The sequence below is a fragment of the Amborella trichopoda genome, chromosome 8 (assembly GCF_054954075.1).
Source record: "Amborella trichopoda isolate Santa Cruz 75 chromosome 8, AtrichopodaSantaCruz75HAP2 v2.0, whole genome shotgun sequence".
Lineage (NCBI taxonomy): Eukaryota > Viridiplantae > Streptophyta > Magnoliopsida > Amborellales > Amborellaceae > Amborella > Amborella trichopoda.
This window is the reverse complement of record NC_142343.1, coordinates 1,891,990-1,917,246: the sequence shown is the minus strand read 5'-3', so window position 1 is coordinate 1,917,246 and position 25,257 is coordinate 1,891,990. Positions and strand designations below refer to the sequence as shown.

General features: G+C 33.8%; 1 protein-coding gene across 3 annotated transcripts; it reads right to left on the bottom strand.

Annotated features, from left to right (window-relative positions):
- Positions 1-345: 345 nt before the first annotated feature.
- COI1 (RNI-like superfamily protein) lies at positions 346-9,406 on the bottom strand. 3 transcript variants are annotated; one of them, XM_088873249.1, is made up of 5 exons: positions 7,817-9,406; positions 4,186-4,669; positions 3,067-3,878; positions 1,284-1,323; positions 346-1,160 (listed from the first exon to the last, which is right to left on the bottom strand). In XM_088873249.1, exons 1-3 carry the CDS (start codon positions 8,299-8,301, stop codon positions 3,075-3,077), a joined length of 1,773 nt encoding a protein of 590 aa, XP_088729375.1. In that variant the 5' UTR covers positions 8,302-9,406; the 3' UTR covers positions 346-1,160; positions 1,284-1,323; positions 3,067-3,074. The 3 variants fall into 3 exon arrangements, with proteins under 3 accessions (XP_088729375.1, XP_011624728.1, XP_006848115.1); XM_011626426.3 differs by having other exon boundaries at positions 346-1,074; XM_006848052.4 differs by having other exon boundaries at positions 346-1,323.
- Between the last annotated feature and the right edge of the window lie 15,851 nt (positions 9,407-25,257).

Here is a 25,257-nt window from a genome sequence, read left to right as displayed (position 1 = left end):
ATAACACCACCTCCATTTTTCTCTAGAAAGGTTTAGGTTAGGTTTGAATTCTCTCTTTTTTTTAAACTAATTTAGGTTGGCATCTCAAACCAGCAAAATATCAACACCAAATATCCCCCTCCAATGAATGAAATATACAGTAATTAATCAAGTAGTTAAGCAATTAAGCACGAAAATCTCAAAAGAAACAGAGACCTCAATACCCAAGATTCTGACCTGATGGTCTGAACCCTAGCTGAGAATGGCCTTTCAGCTCTGATATCTTTCGAAGACAACCATTATGCACCCAAACACACAATACAAATAAATGCCAAAAAAAGGAGGGAAAGAAAGGGAAAAAGGAGAGAAGGTAAACTCCACTATTATTTACAAAGGACACATAAACCGCGGAGGAAATCATGAACAAGCCAGATCCCCGTTGCCTACACATCTCAACAGTTCAGCAACAAAAGCAAACACGAAAGTGTTACAGAAAATACACAGATATTAGTTCAGAATTTCTTACAGAAATCTCTCTCTCTCTCTCTCTCTCTACAACCGAGCCAAAGCACTTCAGAAGAATCCACCCCCTTTTCTTCAATTGAGCTGCCTTGGAAGACTCCAGGTCTCTTCTCATCCCCGTTGAATACTCAGGTGCATCTGTCATATCACAATACTGATAGAGATCATCCCAAAAGAGCCACATTTTGAACATAGTGACCTGAATTCCGAAAATAACCCTGCCTCGGAAACACTAAGAATACATCAAGTCCAACATAGAGAAACCGCTTCATGTGAACCCCAAATATTAGGGGTTTTTGCAGCTCCACAACAACACAAGAAACAAAAGCTTCACCTATAATCCACAGTAGCAACTCAAAAGAAACATATTCCCTGGGCTTTACATTCTCACAATCCCCGGAACGTATATGATACAAGGAACTTAGGCTCTGCTCCCTTGAATAATGTCGCCAAACACGTGCATCACAATGAAGAAAACCATGATGGTAACAATTGGACTTGTTCCCACAGCACCAGGAAAGCATATATTTTTATAAACAAGATTTTGATATCTTGAAATACATAGAAGCCTCTCTGGAAAATATAGAACAGTGAGTGGACGCAGTATACTGATCCCAAGGTGATTACTACAAGCAATGATGCGGGAGATGAATGCTGAACTGTATAAAAAACTGGTTTTCATGTTCAGTTCGGATCCACTGTTGAACTGAAAACATGTGAAAGTAAAACCCTAATTTTCTATTGAAATGCACTCAGTGATTATATCAAAGGTTTTAACTGACCGCATTATCCATGACGTGCTTCTTAGTCCATGTTTGTTACCTGTGCCAAAAGAATGATTTATATCAAAATTGTGGACTAAGGGAAAACCAAGAGTAAGAGTAACTTTGGCTTGGTTATATTAGTAATAGCACTCATAAAAGTACAGCAAATATACTAGAATCCAGATACTTCTTTCAACCTACAAATCCAATAGGGAAAGCAGCATGAGAGAACTTCTTATTTAGGAACATGCATCTAATCTTATGGATACCTTTAATCAGACCAATGTTCTTACTATCATTCTCTTGAGTTTACTTTACAACTTACATCTATTATCTAACCAACGGTTAGATCAAGCATACCAAAGTTTTCTTTTATTCCTTGACTCATTGCTTATTCTTAATTTTATTGACTTACAGCTACTCTAAAGCGAATCTAATCAGAACAAAGCGATCTGGGTACTTTAGAATTCTACTTTGTTGTGATTATGCAAAAAGTGAATATATTCTCTTCTGCCAAGATAGACATGGTGTCGTAGCAGCGTGGAGGGGTATGACATGACTTGAAAACAGAGAAACATGTATGGGGGAACAGGGCATGCAGCTAACTACTATGTGTTCACATGAGAAGACGAAGATACAAACAAGTTGTAGAATTTCAATCATTTTTAAGAAGCACAAAATAATCCGAAAGCTCAATTATGCAAAAACCAAGTAACTTAGTGCTTTCTTTCAAAGGGAATTTTAGACAATTGGAATGCGCCAGAAATACAGCTCCTTTAGCTTAAGGCTGTTTCTGTTTGCATACAAGTTTTAAACTCGAACCAAGGAAACACTTACTAATGTTTCTCCTTTGGTAATTTGTTTCTTCCCAAGTGGGACTGCAGAGGGGTAGTTTTCCAGCATTGTTGGTACCATTCTCACCTATTTGGCACTACTGACAAATACCATGGCCCTTGACATCAATGTTAGAGAGAAAAACATTTATTTGCTCATAGTTCTTGAAACACTAAATTTCGAAAATGAGCGCCAAACATCTAGGACTTCCTTGGTCCCTCATCTTTTTGATGCAGCTTTAAACCCTGAGGAGAAGTTGTTGAATCTAGTTTCAGCTCAGTTGCCTCTGGTGTGCAAGATTTTAACATTTTTTAGTTTCTTGAATTATGGTGGATATTTCAAGTATTGTACACAACAAATCAACTATGTCTTGACATGAAGGTTTCCAGATAAAAAGCTACCCACAAAATGAAACAAAGAATTACATTTTCTTAAGAAAGATCTATTCACAAAAAGATATTTATACCTGTTAAGAAATCTCTATCATCATCAAAGTTATAATTTACCTATAATTTTACTATCTTTAACAACAAACCCTGCACCAAGCGAGGCAGATTGAGCAGCCTGTCCATCAAAGGTTACAGAAGCAGAACACAAAGAAACCTTAGCATTTAACACCTAGAAGCACAGATTCGTAATGAAAGCAAGGGAATACCATATTTAAACATAAGCGATAGGGCAAACATATCAGAGGGAAATATATGTTTATGGACTATAGGAAACCATGGTCAAATGTGTTGATCACAACTGGATGAAATGATGGATGGTTATGGCGAGAAAGTGGAACTCACTGAAACAAGACACTGTCCCAGAGTTCCAGTCTATCTCCATCTTTGCACATTTTATAGGCAGTGCTGACCCCAATGGAGTACATATTCCTTAAGTCCATTAAAAGCATAGTATGCTTCGCCATGGAAGAATGTTCAACGCATTTAAATAATGAGAAGAAGTAGCAGAGAGCACGCACCTATGAAATCATGAGGATGATGGGGATAACGGAATGACTGTTCCATGATGATCATCTCTTCTTCCAGCCAGTGAATAATACGCTAGAATCTGAGCTGGCAGCTCAAAACCCCCAACATCATCAGGCATACCATTCTCAATCGTTGGAGGAATGATCTCTATGTTCCAAAACGGACGAGACATCCTTAAAAGATCCCGACCAGTTGGCGATGCTCTATAGCCCTGCACCCATAGATATCTCAGAGATGCTAAATTTATAACTGCCCTAGCCAATGCACTTTCACTGAAACAACAACCTCGTAGCTCCAATTTCTGAAGATCGGGGCAGCCTCTTGAGAATTCCAAAATCCCAGCATCTGTTTCACCAACAAAACCCAAAAGCATCCACCTGATATTTTTACTGTATCTTCCAATATAACCAAGACCTCTGTCAGTTAGACCACCTGGCCTTAGATAAAGAGCAAACCTTCTTAGTTTCTGGCAGCCTCTTAATAGAGCTTGAACCCCATTGTCGAGTGGTAAGTCAGTTATTCTTTCTTCTCGTTCAAGTAAAACCAGGCGAAAGTCACAGAGGTTTTTGCAAAAAGTGGCAACCGATTCTAAAGCTGCATTAGTGATATCAGATACATAAACAGCCAAATACTCTAGTTCGGGGCAACCTTCAGCTAGGGCAGATACTCCTCTCTGAGAAACCATTCCCTGTTCATCTTCCAAACCCTGCTCATCGTCCCCACGCTCAATTCGAAGCCTGCGTAATTTTTTACAATGTTGAGCAACAACCTCTAGTCCTCTGTCACCTATCACATTCCTCACCTGCAAAATGAAGGAGCAAATAAGTAAAGTTCCTCTCTTCACAAAAACTAAAATTTGGGAATTCAGGGTTGAATGGACCACGGAAATCCATAGATCATCAGCATTCAATGAAATGACAGATGATAATGGAGAAATATTGGGATCCACTAGAACGAGACATGACATCCAATGGTAGGTCCCACTCTCTTAAATTCATCCATCATTTCATACAATGACCCAAAGGACAAAGAGTTTTCCACATCCCACTGGATTACAGAAAACTTTGACTCAAAAAATTATAATGAAAAAATCTTTAATGGGACCTTACCTCAAGAACTTCAAGATTGGGGCAGCGCTGAATCAGCTGGCAATGATCCTCGGTGTTTAGTAATGTGTACTGCAAGTCTAGCTTCTTCAGTGAAGCTGCAAAAGGGAAAATCATAGGCATCTCGTTTTCACTCATGTAGCTAAGACCAAGACGAGCTAACCTTGGCGGAAAGTACATGTTTCCATATTTATTCACCTCTCCTGCCAATGGTTCACTGACATAACCTCCCCCAAATTCTTCTAATGCGTTTGCTCTTCGAAACACACCAACTAGGTCCAAGATTTCACAGTCGCTTATCTTCAAAGAAATTAAATTGCGACAATTCTTAGCTAACAGTTCAAGATCTTGAATGTTTATTTTTTTCACCTCTGTTGCATAAAAATTTAAAACTTCTAGGACAGTATTATTCAAAGCAAGCTCGTGAAGCCATTCACCATCCTCCTCCTCAAAAGAGCTTTCTTCTAAAAACAAAGTCTTTAGAGATCTGAAAAAATACAGGATAGAATTCAATCAACCAGTCATTAAATTTCCCATCTTCAGTCAAAATAAATGATATGATGAGACAATAAAACAAATGCAGAGAAAACAGCCCAAAACTTCTATAAATCTTCACGGATGACAACTACCCAAAAAAAAGTGTAAGAACTGAAAATGAAGTGATGACGAAGTGATCAAATAGCCACAGCATAACATTATAAAAATTGAGAGGGATATGATGTAATCATGGCCCAAGGGGTAACAGACTTTCTTCATGCAGGGATGGTGGACCATCAGAGGATCTGGTCCGAAGACCAATCAAGATGGAGGTTAGGGAAACCTCATGGAATTTCCATGGCTTAGAAAAGCATCTGTAGAGATAACATAAAGTAAATGAACTAGCAATGGGAAAAAATTTATAATAGATCACTGAAAACCTCAATTAATGGCCAAGGTGGTTTGAAGAAGCACATTCAAGTGGGGATGAAGAGGAGCTCCACTTGTGACACAAATCTCATGGTTATGGGAAGCCTAACAAGATGAGTAGGGCAATTATTATTTTATTTTTTATTTTTTTTGAGTTGGGTAAAATATGTAAGGCCTATAATAACTCATCAGGTTTACACATTACAGGGAGAAAGAGGTTCGAGATGTGCTTTGTTGAAATAGCACCTATGCAAGATCATTCTCTAGACCCATGATCGAGAAGGGACTCAACTAATGTGATAAGATGCACCAGCCAGGTAATGCTCATCACATTCAGGATTGGAAACGATATTGAGGTGACACTAGATAACACTAGCTCTATAGTGATCTCCATTAAAATGGTCAAAGGGGATCTCTATGATGCTTTACGAAGATGAGAGTCTCTCAGTTGTGATATCCAAAGCCCAAACTATTATAATAATTTCCCATGTTATCCCTCTCAACAATACAATTGTAATTACATAAAAAAAGGGTTGGATCCATCAATTAACATATACAAATAAAACCTAGAGGATATACAGAACTAGAAACATCAAGGGCATCCACAGGTTGCATCCAATTGTACCTCCAAAGAATGAGAAGATTATGGTTCAAATCAATGAAAACCCACCCCAGAATTTCATTTCTTTAAATGGTATTTTGTGTTGTCCACCTCTCAAGAGAAGTCAAATCAGATGATTTGCCATTCAAACAGGATTGATAAACAAGGAATCCAAGGCACCATTTGAGTGATATGTGACACTGAGGCACACAGAATTACATCAGTCAATGATACATGAACAAACTCTGCATGATCAAGTTCTACCTCAAAAAAGTTGTGCGCATGACATATATCTAAAATTAACAGGCATATGCATATGTCGATATTTATATCTAGGTATGTACATGTAATGTATCACTACTTTCTATACTCATACATGTAGATTATTATATAAATATACATCTGTCCATATAAAAATGCATATCAATATAGGGTAATGTTTGTATAAGGTGTCAACCATATACTATTGAAGTATGGTATACCTCAAAACTTTGTTGAAAGTGTAGTTTCGGTGACGCAAAGCGTTGCAATGATATGAAAATCTATTCTTTCCCCCAATTATAAAATTTGCAGTTCCAGATATGGCGATGATCAAGCAGATTTATAAACACTTGAAAATGGACAGTCTAGATAATGTGTTATAAATGAACTATTTTTAGGACTTGAAATCCCCTTGTTTTCATGTCTATGAACCTCAAGGTCAAGATGACCGATTTAAGGGTTTTCTAGCATAGGAACAACTTTCTCTAGTGGGTTTCTTAGGTGCACCTTATTTGTACAGTATAGGGTTGACACCTTATATAAACTTTTTCCATCAATATATCACTATGTTTACAAGTTACTTCTCCCCACATCAATGCATCCAATGTCACATATTCTTAGTAGGGAAAAGATGGGATTAGCCCACTAGCTCATATGAACATATGATCCCAACGGTCCAGATTCAATCTGGGCCGATCTGACGATCACGAATGTCCGGTAGTACTTGAATTTTTTTTTTTTTTTTTTACAGATCCAAATCACTTGAAGTTTTAGGTGTGTGTTCTTCTCATCAAGGCACACCTAATAAAAATTTTAAAAAAATTATTCGCAAAAAAAAGTGACCAGAATACCCCCCGAAACTTTTCGAGGGTATTTTGATCAATTTATTTCATGTAAAATATATTTTTTTATATTTTTTGAAGATTCTCCTATTTTTTATGAACACAAGCCTAAAATTTCAAGTGATTTGGATTTGTAGAAAAAAAACTAAAATTCAAACACTACCAGACATCCGTGATCGTCAGATCGGCCGAAAATCAATCTGGGATGTTGGGCTCATATGTTCAAATGAGCTAGTGGGCTAATCCCATCTTTTGTTATACACATAGTTGAATCTATTAATGAAAGCATAACTGCAGAAGTAGTGGTGTGCGTGTGCATAGATGCATCAATTGAAAGATTTTATTCTAAAATCATGAAACTTGGATAAGAGAAGTCTGGAGTCTGCATAACGATAAGCAAGTTTATTCCAGGACAATGAAGAAGAAATTTGAAACTAACTAGTAATATTTCAAAACAGGGGGAAAAAAAAAGCAGCCAAGAGTTAAACACTAGAAATTTGAGAAATGTTAGAATCTCAGATTTAGGGAATTTTGTGAATATCATTCTTCTGGGTTATAGATGGGCATAAGGCATTTTTTGCATGGTATTAGACAAAAAACCAGACTCAGGTGTTTTTAAGCAACACAGACACAGGAAAAACAAAAAGGGATGACAGGTAATTTTCATTTATATCAGACTGCCGAAATGATATCTCATTATAACAGATCAAACATAATTTCAGGCAAGGGAAAAAGCATTCCTTCAATTATTTTCCAAAGAAGACTCCCCCTCCAATTCTCCCCACTTTTAGGAAGTAGAAAATGCATATGCCCAACAACAACAACAAAAAAGAAGATCCCATACTTATTTCTCTAATTTGCCAAATGAATATTCCATGGTCCAAAAGCTGATAACATCAAAGAAATTTCATGCTTCATTCACTAAGTATGGGAGAAACACATAATTGACTACTAAAGATCAGCAAATGTCCATCCAGTAAGAAAAGTTCTAGAACCAGTGTCCAACTGTTTAGAGAAAAAGTACCTGCAATTCTGGGTAACGTGTAAAAGGCCCTTGGTAGAAAACCCCGAGCACTTGTCTAGCTTGAGCGCATTAAGCATATGGCCGCGTCCAGCAACAAGAATAGCAAGATCCTTATCAGTCACAACCATGCGACGAAAATGGAGAGACTTTAAGCAGTTAAAAGTCTCAGATATCTCACTAATCCATGGCCCTGCATAACCACCCCACTCCTCCGGTATCAGATTGAACATCGAAGCTCGAGGCTTTCCCTTAAGTTTCAGGGACTCAAGCCGAGGGAACCTGTTCCTTAGACGGCAAGGACTAATGGAGTAGCAGAAGGCTATGGTTATTTGCTTTCGAGTCAAAGAATCAATATAGTGCCATCTTTTACAAACCAAAGACACGGCGCTTCTATCTCGAGGTTCATCGAGATAGGCCATGACACATTCCAGGGCCACATCAGAGATTCCAAAGCTAACTGATCGGGTGAGGCCTCGAACTTGCATCTCTGTGATGATTCTTCTTGCTCTCTAGCTCAAGAATCAGATCCAAACCCAGCCCTAATTACCTGAAACTTCCAACCTTATCACCTGAAACTTTTGGAAAATTGAGGCTATTCTATAAGTTCAATAACTCTCAGACTTCTAGTGTTTTTTCATGTGAAACCATTCCAGATGGTCGATAAAAGTCAAATTCTTATTGGAAGCAAACGATAATGAATCAGTAGGTTGTATAATTGACTTTGAAATCAGAAGAGACGCCTTCTAACGGATTTGTTTATGAACTTGGCATGTTTATGAACTTGGCACCCTTGAACGTCATACAAGACAATTCTCATAGAAAACAGTTTCCAATCTATCTATTGATGAGTTGATAGTCTCTTGAGCCTCACAAAACCCTGATTCACTTCCGAGTAAACCATTTGTTGCTCTTTATCTATGCTCTTCAATCACCAAACACATCTAAATGCTCCAAAATCCATGAAGTCCAAATAAGAACATCTCACTTTTCTCAAAGAGAACTACCCTCTTTGAAACTCCTCGAAACTGAATCAGTAATCTACCTGCAACTCCATGACCAGTTCTTACTCTTTCTCTGAAATCACCAGAGGAGTGAGGATCTCCAAACCTTAATCGCATCTTCAAAACCACCGATTTCAAACTCCAAAACCAGTTCACTCTCCACCTTGATGCAACTCAAAGCTAAAGCAATCTCAAAACCCCAAAACCTTCAAACTAGCCCTCAACCATCAGTATCAGAGCCAGGAAATAGCTCAGTCAAAAGGACGAGAAATAAATGGATCTAAACAAACGAGCACCAAGAGGCAATCAATTCTCCACTATCACACATCGGATCCGCCATTAACGACCACGGAGACAAAGTTCCGACAAGCCAGAAACCCTAAAACAGCAACACTCAGGCCAATTCTCGGAGATCGAGGAAGAAACCTGAGAGAGAGGGCACATAAAAGCCTGAAATCAGGCCGATAAGGACACTGCGAAACTGTCAAAAAGCAGATCCATTAATAGAGCTCCACAGGTCCAGCGAGGCTACTACGCCGTGTAGATTCTCGGCAGTTAATGGCCATCGCCATGAGAGCTGAAAAGCAACAAACTCCATAAACTAGGGTTTTTCTCTCTCTTAACTCATGTTCCTCTCTCTAACTGAAACATTTAACTACTCTTTCGACTCTCCCTTCTTCCGGTAAGTTTTCAGATTTTCTGTGTTTATCTACACCCACATTTTTTAATAATTCATTTCAAAAAACGGGTGACATAACTAATAGTACATTCAATTTATAATAACACCTTTTAATGGGTGGTAATACTGAAACGTAGGTGTCAATAGAGGGAGAAAGTAACTTTTTAACTGTCAATATTTTAGCACCAGCTGTATCCAATTATAGGTGCCGACGTCACCACACGGCCCCATCGTATGTGGGTCCCAGGAATGGTTATTATTCTATAACACTACATTATCAACGCCACCTCTAAAAGATAAGTGAACCCGTGGGAGCATATGCAATACTTATAATTCAAAAAATTGGATAATAAAATAAAAAATCAATTATTGGAAAATTTAACTTGTGTGGTTTGTATAAGTATGCAGTTCTAAACAATCAAAGTAAGGTACATCTTCAAATAGTATGAAATACATCATTTTATTATCATGAATTTTTATATTGTCCTAAAAATTTAGTTCATCTCTAATTATAGGATAAAAAGATTTAAAAATAGTGTATATATCGAGCACATCTATCAACACTTAAAAACCTTAAAAATTGACAGTCTAAATAATTCATTAACTATTTTCAAGACTTTAAATCTATTTTTCCTCATGTTCATATGTATTGAGGTCGAAATGATCAAATTGAGGTGCTTTTCGCATCGAAACAATCTCTTCTTGTAAATTTTTGAGGTACGCCTTAACTTAACTGTTTAGGACGTCAACCTTATATTAACGTTTTTCAATTTTAATTTACATCTTGAAATTAAAAAAGATCATCTTAAAAATTATCAAAATCACCTAAAAACATATTTCTAAATAATAAATTACTATTTTTAATATATATATTTTTAGCCTTTTTTTTTTTTATCCTGGCTAATTGGATGCCCCAAGCTCTGTATCAATCGACTCCTTATTTGTAGCTATCAGTCCCTTCCTATGAATGGATGAATGAAACAAGAAGAAGGGCTTGTACTAGTAGAGTAGGGTTGTCATTCCTAACTGGCCATGAATTGTTCGGTTGAGTCCAAATTGGACTCAAACGAACCCAAAATCATCGCTTGTGTGTAATGACCAACCTCCAAAAAAAAATAAAAAGAGATCAAATTGTATATTTGTGCTAAAAAGGCATCCTAGGATTGAACATATTCGGTAGGCAAGATTTAAGTGTTGAAGGACTCAATTTTTTTATTTTTTGGAGACAAAAAAACACATCATAAATTTTCGTACATATAATTGCAATCACTCCAAACTGTTAGATAAAGGAAATCGTACGGCTGTAAATTTGAATTTAACCGACATGAAATTCAAGAGCTATTTGGACTTCGCGCATAGAAAAAGACGAATTGAAACCGTTTGGATTTACATCGGACGACTATAAACTTGTGACGTTCCTGTAGAAAAGTCGCAGTTGCTTTTAATATAACCTCCTTATTAATACAGAATTATTACGGTCGTCCATGTTTAGGGATAAGGGACGAGTTTTATCCTTGTCTTTTTCGTATAAGACAGACTGGTACTTGAGGGACCACATAATATTTTCTGATTATTGTTGTGGAAAGGAAGGAAATGTACACTATGGACCACGGGACCATGCAATCCATTGTCATGAGTTTCGTCACCGTGTAATCTGCCATTGAACGGTGATTGAGGGATCTGAACCACCTCAGAACATGACATGATCCAAAGTGGCAGTTTCTTTTACCCATTCATCACCGTCCATCCATTGATTGGCATGCACGAGAATTACAGCCACAGATTCTCTATGCCCACAAGATTATTATAAAATAAAAAAATTAAAACACAAATTTTGGAAAAGGGAAAATACGTCAAAATGTACTTAGAATTTGAACTATTTAATATTTTATCTTTTAGTGTAATTTGATAACTTTCAAGACCCATTTTGATGTGTCATTCGATGGGTTATTAGAAATTTTAAGGAGAGAATGATGTGTAATCTGAAAATTGAAAAAAAAAAATGATTGGATCGGAAACCACCTCGGAAAATAACAAGATCCGCATGGCGGGTTCTATTACCCATTCATCACCGTCCATCCATTGATTGGTATGCACGAGAATTACAGCCACAGATTTTCTATGGCCATAAGATTATTATAAAATAAAAAATTTGGAAAAAGAAAATACTACTTCGAATTTGAACTATTTAATCTTTTATCTTTTAAGTGTAGTTTGATAAATTTCAAAACCCATTTTGATGTATCATTCCAAGGGTTCTTTGAAATTTTACGGAGAGAATGATGCGTAAATTGTCAAAAAAAAAAATGATTGGATCGGGAACCACCTCGGAGCATGACATGATCCACGTGACGGGTTCTATTACCCATTCATCACCGTCCATCCAGTAATTGGTATGCACGAGAATTACAAGCCACATATTTTCTATGGCCACAAGATTATTATAAAATGAAAAAATTAAAATATAAAATTTGGAAAAGGGAAAATACGTCAAAATGTAATTAGAACTTGAACTATTTAATATTTTATCTTTAAATGTAATTTGATAAATTTCAAAACCCATTTTAATGTGTCATTCGATGGGTTCTTTGAAATTTTATGGAGAGAATGGTGGGTAATTTGAAAAGAAAAATGATCCTACAGGACCATCAACCACTCATGTGTGTAGGATTCCAAATGATTATCATTAAATCTGATACGGATTTATAGAAAAATAAAGTCCCACACCAATGTTATAAATTTTTTAAAAATTCGTACTCACTTTAATGGTGATCTTTTGGAGTCCCACATATATGGGTGGGGGAGAGTCCTATAAGATCATTACTCATCTAAAAATTGACAAGAAAAAACAAGAAAAGAGGTTAAGATGTGAAATTGATCAAATCCCGATATATAATTTTATAAATTTCCCATTTTAAAAATGATAACATTGTGGTAAGAGGGGACACAAGGAAAGTAAATAGCATGAGGTATCATCCTATGCACTGTAACATGCAGTACTTGCCCACACATACGGTTGATCTTCACCCATCATTGCCGATAATGGATGGCGGATGTTGCCTTACAAGTGCAAGAAAGAAAATAAATTTAAGTCCTAAAAATGACACATCTTGTAACATATATCTATGCCATCCATTTTCAAAATTTTCAAGTGTTTGTATGTCTGCTCAATCTGCATTATTTTTTAATTTTAAAAACCATACTTAGATGTAAAACGGATTTTTAGGTCATCATTGACATTTTAAACACCAAAATTACATATTTCGACGAAGTTTGAAAGTGCGTCTTACTTGGATTGTGTAAGGTTAAATAAAACAGAAACATATCAGCAGATAATTGTATGAGTTGAGGGTATGTAGCACTGCACATGATGGATGGCAAAGATCAAAGGAGAATAAACAAAATGAACGATTGGGAAACAACAGGCTACACCAATTTTTAGTTTAAGTAACTAAATGTAGGAGGATTCCAAATTACCCAAAAACAATTAAATTGTCCCATAATTTAGTATCCTATACATGTTCCTAGGTAGGGATCATACACTTGGTTTTTTATTTCCCTCTTAACATAGAAACTCTTGCGTAAGATCATATTTCAATTTGATTATTTAAGCTTTAATTTGATTATTTAGAGCATGGGTTCTATACAAACCGCTTCCAAAATAAAAACCTACTAAAGCCCTCCTTAATAGAAAAGATAATGGTATTTTAAACTTTTTTCAGTAAATAAAGCACTAAAAAGTGCAAACAATGTCCGTACAAAATTTGATAATGCATTAAACATCCCTAACTTTTATGCTAACTTTTAAGAAAAATGCCATTTAAGTACACGACAATAAATAACAAAATTTTCACAAAAAGTCAAGGCTTCACGCTATTCAAACTTTTTAGGGGGACAAACAAAGCCAAGATTCAATTGTGAACTGGAAAAAGTTTACAGACAAAGAGAGCAAAGATTTAAATGTGAATTGCAAAAAGTCTACATTCAAATCATCGTTAGAATCTTACTGTAGAAATAGGGTTGCAATAATATGTAACAATATTGTTCTTATATGTAACATCTATTTGTTTTAAATGGTGCAGGTTTTATTTTATCATAAAAGACATGATGATTTTTTTGGAATATCTCAAAAGATATGTCCAATCTACTCGTCGAGTAGACAAGACCTAGGTCAGGGTATGGGCTCAAAAATTGGACCGGGCAAGTTTGGGTCTAGGTCCTACATTATATTTTTGAGTCCCAATTTATAAACTATAAAACATATTTAAAATATAAATATTTTGATTTTTGGATCGAGTTCAGATTCCACATTATATTTTTGGGTCTGGGTCTGGGGCTTGGTCCAATAACTTTGGGGTCAGAGTCCCAGTCCGGTCTATGTCTAGAATCCTAGACTGTTCAAGTGTTCTAGCCAATTTTGAAGACTGGTTTAGTGCCAAAAGATTTATTGCCGCCACATGATTATACTATGTATTTGCTCCCTCAGGTAAAATTTATGCTCAAAGTATTTGTTGGATCCCAAAATCTTTGAATGTAACCTCTATATCCAAACAATTAACATCAGAAATAAATAAATGGCAAACGCTATGTGCCTTAAAAATAAAATGTACCAAGATTGATAATGAACTTTTCAATTTTTGTAGAACATTTTTTTTCCGCCCCCTTAATATGACCCTATGGTGATATTTAGATAGATCCGAAATTTTTGTATAAAAAAACTCCTCCCAACTAGCTCTTTTGCCAAGGAAGTTGTTGTACAGTATGTGCCAAAGGGAGCATGCTATATTTGTTTGTTTAAAATAATATCAATAAAATGGCCAAATTGCATGCCAATACATTGGCTACATTCTAGAAATCATTTAGTTGGTTGCAGGGTTTTAAAAAAAGTGGCGATCCTGATCGAAATTGCCCAATCCTAATAGAAAATTTGGAGAATGGCCTCGTTCTCCCAATATAACAGTAGTTGGATGATTCCTATTAGAAACCGGCAAGTTCACTACTTCTGTCCGGGAACATGCTGGTCCAATCCAATCTCTCTCTTTTTTTTTTCTTTTTTTTTTCTTTTTTTTTCAATTTTTAAGGTTTTTTTTGCTCTGCTTACAACCAAACCGCGACCAATATTTGGGAATGGAAATCCAGGTAAGTGATTCATCTTTTTAAATATTGTTTGGGCGTATTACGAACTATAATCCCTCAACTACAAAAAGACCAACCCACCCATGTTTCCGAATTCAACCATTGAACAAATTAGGTCACGTTAATAATTTAGTGATTGAAGTTGCTCAAGTCAACTGACTTAAATACCCTTGTTGATTTTGGATAGAATGTTTTGTCCTTTAAAAGTGTAATTTGTGTTTGGAATCTAGGATAAGCAGCAGTGTTTATACCTTCTTAGCTAAAGTGATTTAAGTAGGTCCAACTTACCAAATGCCACACTTATTTCAAGTTTCAAACCCCTTAAAAAATTACGGATTGAAACCCTACATTGGGTTTGGAACCTGAAACAATAGCAATTGGTTTTTTTTTTTTTTTTCATAGAGTTCTTCAAGGGGTACTTAAACAAAAGATAATTTTAAAAGTAACCAACTTGTTGGTAAAATTAAAATTTTTAAGTTTATGATCCCAATTACTTTTTAAGGTAGTTTTACCATTTTGATGAAACTTTCCCTCAAACAACAAGAAAAATAACTTGGAATAAAACATCCCAAATTTTAGAAATCATGAAATTTTAAAATAAGCATGTGAGGTTAGAAAATTATAAATATAAAAATACATACTTACGTTTTTAAAAATTTAGAGAGAAAATATGAAATTGACTTGAAATTTCTATGCATCAATTTATCTACAATACATCATTCTAACGGCGATGTTAGAAAACTCGACCCACAAAATTATTATTATAAATATCCCTGAGGTGGTATTATTCTTAATTTTAGGGAAAGGCAATGAAGGTAATTTCCATACACCCAAAATGAAGTTGAAATGCAATGAGATTCACTCATCAATGATTCAAATTTCAGACGGTGTAAATTTAATACGTTTTTTAAAATAATATTAAAATATTACACGTCTTTTGATATAACATCAAATCTACATTTATCAAATAAAATAGATGATATAAATTAATACGACCTTACTTCTACAATTACAATTGTATCCTTATATAAACCTTTTTCTCAAAACATTAGCAATAGTAAAAAATGGTATTTTCCATTAAAAATTTCGGGGAAAAGGTTTTGGACTCCTCTTGCTTTAAAGCTTTTACTTACAGAGTATATATAATTTTTGGTTTTCACTTTTGGAATATGTTCCTTCTTCCACCGTGATTTAAAGACAAGTTACTTTAGATTAAGGGGAGACAAAAAAGTTGATGAGATGCCCTTTGATATTAACATATCATGACCGCATTTATGTAGATAAGCACAACGCGAGTGCATATACTGTACACCTACTCTATTGGTCTGAAGACCTACGTGGGAGATCTTTTCATTCTAAAGTTTTGAGAATCACTTAAAAGATCACTAGATGATTACTTTGAAAATAAAAAGTTTGAAATTTGAGTTTTCTAATCCAAAAATTGGATGGGTCTTTGTTCAATCTTGAGACGTTATATTTTTTAAAAATTATCGCAAATATATCTTAATTTAAGTTTAATTAAAAAAAAAATTTAAACTTTCGTTTATCTCGTCAATACTCTTTTTTTTCATTTTTGACTTTTTTTGGACCAAAATGACCTTCACGGGACTCTTACTACCGTAATACATATCATTTTATACAGTATTTTAAATACCATAGTAACTACAAGTAAAATTACAATACTTTAAGTACCGTAAAAGTTTGGCCATCACTGTGAAGCCAATTACGGTACTTTAAGTACCATAAAAGTTAAAACCCATTATACAGTATTTTAAGTACCGTAACAACTAACTCATCTTATACGACACTTAGAATGCCGTAAATCCTTTTCTCATTATGTTTATCTATTTCATCTCTAATTCTTTTTATGTTTATATCTTATTTCTCTCTATAATTCTTTTTAATATTTATCTCTTAATTCTCTATTTAGTTCTTTTTCATCTCATATTTCTCTCTATACAATCTCATCACCGTTTCTTTGGATAGATCATGTCATTTGTTTTGCATAGCCGAAGTCGGTGTTTGATTACTCTCTCTAAAGAAACGATCATGACATTGTAGAGAGAGAAAGAAGAGATAAAAAAAGAATTAGAGAGAGAAAGAAGAGATAAATATTACAAAAAATTAGAGAGAAAAAAAATAGATAAACATAAAAATAATTAGAGATGAAAGAGATAAACAGAATAAGGTTTACGACATTTTAAGTGCCGTATAACATGCGTTAGTGTTTACAATACTTAAAATGCCACATAAGGGTTAGTGTAGGTTTACAGTACTTAAAGTACCGTATAAAATGCCCTGAGCATTACGGTACTAAAAGTACCGTATAAAATTCCCTAAATATTACGGTAATACGACTACCTTGAAGCTCATTTTAGTAAAAAAAAAAAAAATTCGAAAATGAGAAAAAAGGGTGGAGACGAGATAAACAAAAGTTTGGGTTTTTTTTTTTCTAATTAAACTTAAATTAAGGTATATTTACGATAATTTCCCTATATTTTTCAAGTTTATGGAAAGTGCAATTTAAAAAAAAAAAATTAAAATGTAGAGAGAGTGAATTTTTTTATTATTGAGGAATTCAAAATTTAAGGTCTTAAAATTACTCCTAAATTGGGTTTTATTCAAGCGACTAAATAGATAAATAGACTCCCATTGAGGCATGAAATCTTTTGGCTATTTAGATCAGGTACATTATTATGAAAATATTGATAATCTCAATCAATCTCTCTCTCTCTCTATCTCTCTATGAGATGTGTGCGTGCACACATGCGTGTGGGAGAAAGAGACCAGATTCATTATCTACCAAATAGATAATATACTTTCACTGAAAATGGTATATAGTCATTTTCCCATTTTTTGAATAAATTTAATTTCTTTTTTTTTTAAATCTTGATAATTGATATGAGATCCACACGTGTGCCCATGTGTGTATAAGTTTTTAAAAAATATAAATTCATAAATTCCCTAACCCTTGGCTACAGTATTCACCAAGAAATGCCCTAAAATCAAATAAAGGTACATGCAAAGTTGCTTATGTATATAGCAAATTAATTATGCATAAATATCACTATCAATTGTATATAGAAAACCCAAGTGGATGTATATTATAACACTATCTATTCCTTAAGCATGAAGGTCAAAATCACCTTAGCTACAAGAATGAAATATGATATCTTCGGGAAAAATTGATGTGTCACAAAGTTTAATAGAAAAGATTTATTTAGATTTTGAGCTCGGCCAATAACACACTTCTACTCAACCACTCGATTTTACATTTGATTGCTAAATGTCATTGTAACCTCCTTATACCAACACCTACTGTAGATATCATATTGGATATGATCCCAAATAAAAAAAAGTTAGGATGAAGTTTCTATAAGACCTAGGCTTTATGAAAATAAAAAAAAGCTTCTCCTCCTAATTTCAGAAAACCACTTTCGGCATCAAAAACCTCTATAATGGCTCTAAAATCAATTCCGGACACTAAAAAGAAATTGAAACAAAAAATTACAAATATTGCCAATCTCTGAACACTTGTTTTTAAGGCAAAATAGACGGTTTAGAAGTTATGTTGCAATATATACTATTTTAAAAATTTGAAATCCTAATTTTTTTCATAACCATAACGTTCAAGATGAGATGATCGATTTAAAGGTTTCCAATACTTCAATGACAATACTCATTGAGTTATGAGATGAGGGTTTACTTATTTTAATAGAACTCCAGCCCTATCAAACCATTTTCCTATAAGTTATGATGTATACTCTCCCATGGGAATACCCTCTTAATATATTCCCTCATAAGATGCTCTCTATGGTTTGACCCTCTCACTCTGTAACGAAATGTCTTTTATGTAGGAGGTATCGATTGAATGGTTTTAAAATACTTTGTGTTAAATATTAAAAGAACAGTAAGATAAACCTATCATTTGGTTGTCCACTAGTAAATAAATGACAGCAAGCAGTGTATGTTCTTGAGGGAGCACATTGTACACTTATTTTCTCTGGAGAATGAGCTACTTCATAGAGTTTTTTTTATCCAAAACTATGATATCTACCAAATGAATCACCAAATGATTATTTAGAAAAATGTGGTTTTTTCTTAAAATTAGATACACAAATTGGATGATATTTTCTCAATCATAATGTTATTTTTAGATTGATGTTATATTTCACAGCACATATCAGATTTTTTTTATTTGATTTCTGGTTTAATGAGGTTACGTCCGCAAAATTTAGGGGCCTAAAAGTACTCTTAGATTGAGTCTTATCTAAGGGAGTAAATAAATGCTCCCGCAGAATCATAAAACCTTTTGATTATAAACAATTAAATAACTATAGCCTGTTATCCAATAATTTCCTGAAGGAGTCGGTTTGATCATTTGTCAAGCCTCTCATGTGAGACAAAGTATATATCAACCTTGTTTTCTTTTATTATTAACTATTATTCATTAATATATGATTAAAATAACACTAGAAAATAAAAAAGTTATTGAAAATCATGAAATATTCTCATTGATCTACAAAATAAATAAAAAATAGTAAAAAAATGTAATGTTGTCATTGATCCATAAAACATGATAAGTGTAAAGTGTCATAGGATAGCCGTTTACAGACCTAGAACACAAGACAATGACGAGATAACTGAAAGGCCTTAATAAATGATATTTTTTAAAAACAATACATATTCAGCTACTCATTTTTTGTTTATCCACTTGGTGGTTTTTTATATGGCCACCTAAACATGAGGTGGGGAAATATTAAAAAATGGGTGGTGGTTTTTCCCCCAAAACAGGAATGGGATGGTTTATAAACTTCATACGTTGTTATGTTCTATATTATCTTTTTTAATCAAGGACACAGTTTCTATAAGTTTGTGTAGAAATGAGAGACCTCTTAAAAATCTATTTTTGAGATGTATTTTTAGACCTATTTTTTAAGGATATGTAATCTCTAACGTGAAGATCATGAATATGAAAAAATAAATGAAAATTGAAAATTGAAAATAATAATTCTATTAAGCAAACATTTGAACGGTTGGTTTCAATTATTCTTAGATGGGCACCTATACCTTGGGGAACACAAATGTAGAAACCGGATGAAAAAATTTTCTTTTAGTTAAGCAGCGTAAAATTGACACGTTTTTAAGATAGTATAAAAAAAAAGTAAGATCTTTAAAGACTATATCAAGTATGAGTGCAGTTGGCTTACAGATGCATCCGTAGCTGTAGAGGTAAGGTGCACCTTCATATTTTATCATGGTATATAATTTTGATGTAAAATGCTCTTAGGGTTATCTCAAAATCTATTTCTATATCTAATTAATAAATTTTAAATTTAAAAAATGGTTAAAATCAAGTAGATCTATAAACATATGAGAATCTTGAAAATGGACGGTGTAGATAATATATTGTAAAATGCACTATTTTTTAGACTTAAAATCTTTTTATTTTTCATGGTTATACATCTCAATGTCGAGCTGATCAATCAAAGGGTTTTTTGATATTAAAGCTACTTTTTCCGATGGATTTTTGAGGTGCATCCGTAGTTCTACATTATAAGTTTGCATCCTTATTATATAAACTTTTTCCATCAAATATACACTGATAAAATGATTTGGCTGGATACTATGACATTACTCCTAAAAGCATGGTTGCAACTGTATATAAACTTTTTTGAAATAAAAAAAGAAGTATGCAATAATATATACCAATGCAAAAAGTTTATATGAGGTTGCAACCTTATACTATAGAAGTAAGGCGTACTCCAAAACATTCAATACAAAAGAGTTTTTTGAAAATGGAAAACCTTCCAATTAACATCTTGACCTTGAGATTTATGTTATAAAGGAATTTCAAATCCTAAAATATTATGAGAATTTTAAGTCTTAAAATTTATGATATAAGTTATTTGAATAGTCCATTTTCAAGATTTTGAAGTGTTTATAGATATGCTTAATTTGCACTACTTTTAAAATATTGAATATCATAAATAGGGTTAAATATGGATTTTTAAACCATCATAAAGTTTATGACACTGGAACTACCTCTTTTAGCAAAATTTAGACGTGTGTGGTACTTATACAGTATAAGGTGGGTATCTTATACAAACCTCACTCTATACAAGTAATACATTCTCGGAATATTTACTCCCTGGGGTGAAATAGCTCCTTATTAGGATTTTCAAGACCTTGAATATCTTAAACCACTTTAAATTCCCAAATGTGTATTGTTTATCCTGTTCTTAAACACTTAGATTCGACCATTAAAAAACGGAAAAACTTTATATAAGGTCACAACCTTAAAATGTAGAATTAAAGATGTGCCTAAAAACTCCATAGGAAAAGTTTGTTTAATTGATGAAAACCCCTATAATTGATCATCTCGGCATCAAGATGTATGATGAAGAAAAAGAAAAAAAGGATTTTGAGTCCCATAAATGGTGCATCTTGCAACATATTATCTAGACCATTCATTTTCAAGATTTTCGTATATTTATAGATCTTCTAGATTTTAACCATTTTTGGAGTTTAAAATTTTATAATTAGATATGAAAATAGATTTTAAGATAATCTTAAGAAATTTTTACACCAAAATTACATGTTTTGATAAAATTTGGAGGTGCTCCTTAATTGGATTGTTTAAGGTTTCAACCTTATAAAAATCGCACCCTTAAAAAAATTAAATAGCTCTATATAATTTTAGGATGTTATTTTACATATATATATTTAAAATTTTCCATTTTTGAGGCTTGTGGCTAAGTTGAGGAAGATGCATCTACAAAAGTTGGGGGTCTTAAGAGTACTCTGAGACAAGATTTGAACCCGGCCACATGCTCTTGCAGGAGCATGTACTTTTTTCCGATAATTAATGATGTCGCCGTACACTTATTTTTGAGAAAAAATAAATAAATTTAAACCTTTTAACTTTGGGCAAAATCCGTTGTGCTGTAGAATGTAAATAACCTTTTTGACTGTGACAGAAATGAAAATGGCAACCAAATTATATATGGTGTGGAAGAGAGTGACAATATTAATAAAAATCATAGGTGTCAAGGTGGGACCTAATCAGTGATCCGACCAGTGCCTTGGTCATCTAGTCAAAAAATAATAATCGGTTTGATTAAAAATTGGTCAAAGTTAGTATTTTAACTGGCCCTTCATTGTCTAATTGGCCAGTTTCGACAACAGATCGAACAAAGTTAGGAAATTAATATGTTATATATTTTTAAAATCTTATTTTGATATTTTTTAAATAATATTCTAACTAGCTTAATTGACGTTCATACAAATTTTGGCTAGACTAAACCCTTCACCAATTTGGTGGTTGATTGGTTGATCCGTTCCCAATAACACTGATGAAGACAACAAAAATTTGGTCGGAAAAGAGAGAGACTATTTTCCTATCCATTATATTTATTTGGTCGTTTTGAAGAAAACACTTAAAATAACATCATGAATAATAAAACGATTTTAAGTTTTAAAATATAAATTTTTAGGGAAAGACTTGTTTCTACTCATCATGAGTCACTCTCAATAAGTCCATCCAAACATGATTTGTTTGACTTTAAAATCTAGCAACAAAAAAAAGATTTTAAGCACATATAACCGTAGATCTAATAGTGCACAAATATATTTTATTAATTTCATTTGATTAACTTGGAATTTGTGGCTGATGTCAACCCAATTTCTACATAAAAACACTTTCTAAGTTTTTTTCTTTTTTTTAAAAAAAAAACTTTTCCACGGGTATCTTGCTAGAGTAAATAAGATGTGTACGAATAAAAAAATGAGACCAGGTGCGTGATACACATAAGGCATGCATCTTAAAAAATCAAAATAAGATATACCTTAACAGCTACCCATCACATCGAAAATGTAGTTTTGGTTGCAAAAACTTTATGATAGCTTAAAAATCCATTTTTATTTCTAATAATAAAATTAAAAACTCCAAAAAAAAAAAAAAAAGGTACAAGTTGGGCAGATTTATAAAAATCTGAAAATTTTGAAAACTAATGATCCCTATAGTATGTTACTATTTTTGGACTTGAAATCTTTTTTTTTTTAATATCCATATAATTGAGATGATCAATTAAAGGGTTTTTCAACATTAGAATTATTTTTATAAAGATTATACCGGTCATCAAATCGGTGAGATGTCTAATCCAATCAAAATCGGTCTAATTTCCGATCCAACTAATTTGACCAAATTCTAAAAACATAAGGAATTGTTTAAAAATATGTGGTACATTAAAAAAAGAAGTTGCCCACTTTGTTTGGCCGTTTAAAGTGACCAAAGCCAGTCAGACACTGACTTACGTTTTGCTATTATCAATTTTGCTCTAGACTATACCAGCCAAAGCACCAATCGGTAGTTTGATCAGTAAGTAACCAAACTTACTCTAGACCGTAGCAGTCAAAGCATTAATCGGTGATCAAACTAATCGAACTGTCAATCAAACCTAATCTCCGTAACTATAATCAAGCCGACATTTTACCAATCTTACTTGTGTAGTATAAAGTTGACTCCTAAAATAATATTTATTCCTAAACAAATATCCCTACCATATCATTTCCCAGTTCTTGGGTGAACAAATTTTCTTAGTGGTAGCAGCTAATGTTAAGTTTTATCATAATAAGTAATTCTAACCTAACACCCCAACTTTGTGCGCTCCCATTCATGAGGAACCAACGGCCAGGATCAATGACAGGTGTACATACTGGTTTATCTACCATGCCAATGTCATGATGAGGTCAGAATGTATGGTTGAACAGGAATTGGTGTCCACTTAGGCAAAGAGGAGCCAAGGCCACAAGATTGCATCCCCTTTAATGGCAAAGCTTTTATGTTTTTGTTGGGGTGGTAATTCATGGTTCAGTGGTGCAAGACATAAGACATTATCTAAAATCTATGAAGAAATGGATGGCATTCACTACCTGAAAGCCATGGATCTCCACCACTCACTCCCCCTCTCTCTCTCTCTCTCTCTCTCTCTCCAGCATGGATATCCACCACTCACTCCCCCCCTCTCTCTCTCTCTCTCTCTCTCCACCATCACATCATATCCTCTCTCTCTCTCTTCTCCAACCATGTCCTCTCTCTCCCCACCATGTCTCGTCTTCTCTCTTTCCCCAACTGTGTTCTCTCTCTCTCCCCACCCCACTGTCCCTTTCTCTCTCTTTCTCATTTTTATGTTAAAGTTTGAAATGGAGGGTGAGACATTATGTTGAGGCATCGGCTCACTAACCACGAATACCTCAACGCCATTCCCGTCATCGTTTCCTCTGTCTGTCTCTCTCAGAGCCATGGAAATCCACCATGGTGCATGAGAGAGTTGTGTTCCATGTCATTTTCATCTCTCTTTCTAACGAAATTAATGATATTTACTATCTAAAAGCCAAGAAAATAGATCTCGATGCATGAGACATTATGTTTTATATCATTTTGATCTATATATATATATATATATATAAAGGATAATTAACAATTCACCGCCCATTAAATACAGTGATTAATATTAGAATGGGCTTTATTATATATATTGGGAAAACTTATTATACATACCGATTTTTCTATATTTCCCTACGGTCTCCATCTCCCATTTGTCCGCTTTGAATGGAAGGCTGAGATAACCCCCAATCATGATGTCACACTTGAACTTTGTTTTTAATTTTTATATAAATGATGTTGAAGTCAAATTTGAGATGCCCAATCATCTCTTAAGCTTGATAAAATAAAGTGATCAAAATACCTCTAAAAGATCATTATATTTCTTTAAAATATTGTTTTTGGTGTGCCCTGTCGAGATGATGGTACATACCAAATTTCATATTCATATGATTTGTAAAATTTTTAAAAAAAAAACCACTCTGAAACGTCCAATCGAAATTTTGCAAATCATTTTCTTCTTTCTTTTAGCACAAAATTATTACTCATATCCACACTTCTTTCTCTGTTTCACTCTCTCTACTCCTAACTCTCTTTCTCTCTCTTCAAATGAGTCTCTCTCATTCGAACGATTATGGCACCATACACAATGAAATAAATGGCACCTGAGTTCTAATTTTGGATTCAAAATTTTAAAGGTGTCTCACCTCGACCACCTTGGTCATGAATTTTAAGGAAAATTAAATATTAACAATGATTTATTTTATTTTTCTTGATCATTCATTTTAATTCTTCAAAGATCATAAGATCTGCATTGTTTTTCAAGCTCCAAATTCTTGTACCTGAAGTGAGAATGAATTTACCATGAGGATGTCTTTTGAATCCAGAATCTTTCAAACACCCAGGCCAAACACATTGTCAACTTACCATTTATTTGTTTTCATAATTAATCCTGCACATTTCCCTCAGAATGAATTATTAGATTACATATAAACTATAGGGGGAGAATACTATATGCTCCCATTGGAGCATATACTGTACACTTACTCCCTTGGGCAGAAGTCTAACGGGAAGGAATTTTTGGTCCAAAATTTTGGAAACCACCTAAAAAACAGTACATGATTGTATAAAAGAAAAAAAGAAAAAAAAAAGAAAAGAATTTGGAGTTTCCTAGCACTCTTATCAGATAGTTTCTATTCAATCTTAAGGTATTATTTTATTTAAGCTTGTAGAGCATGCA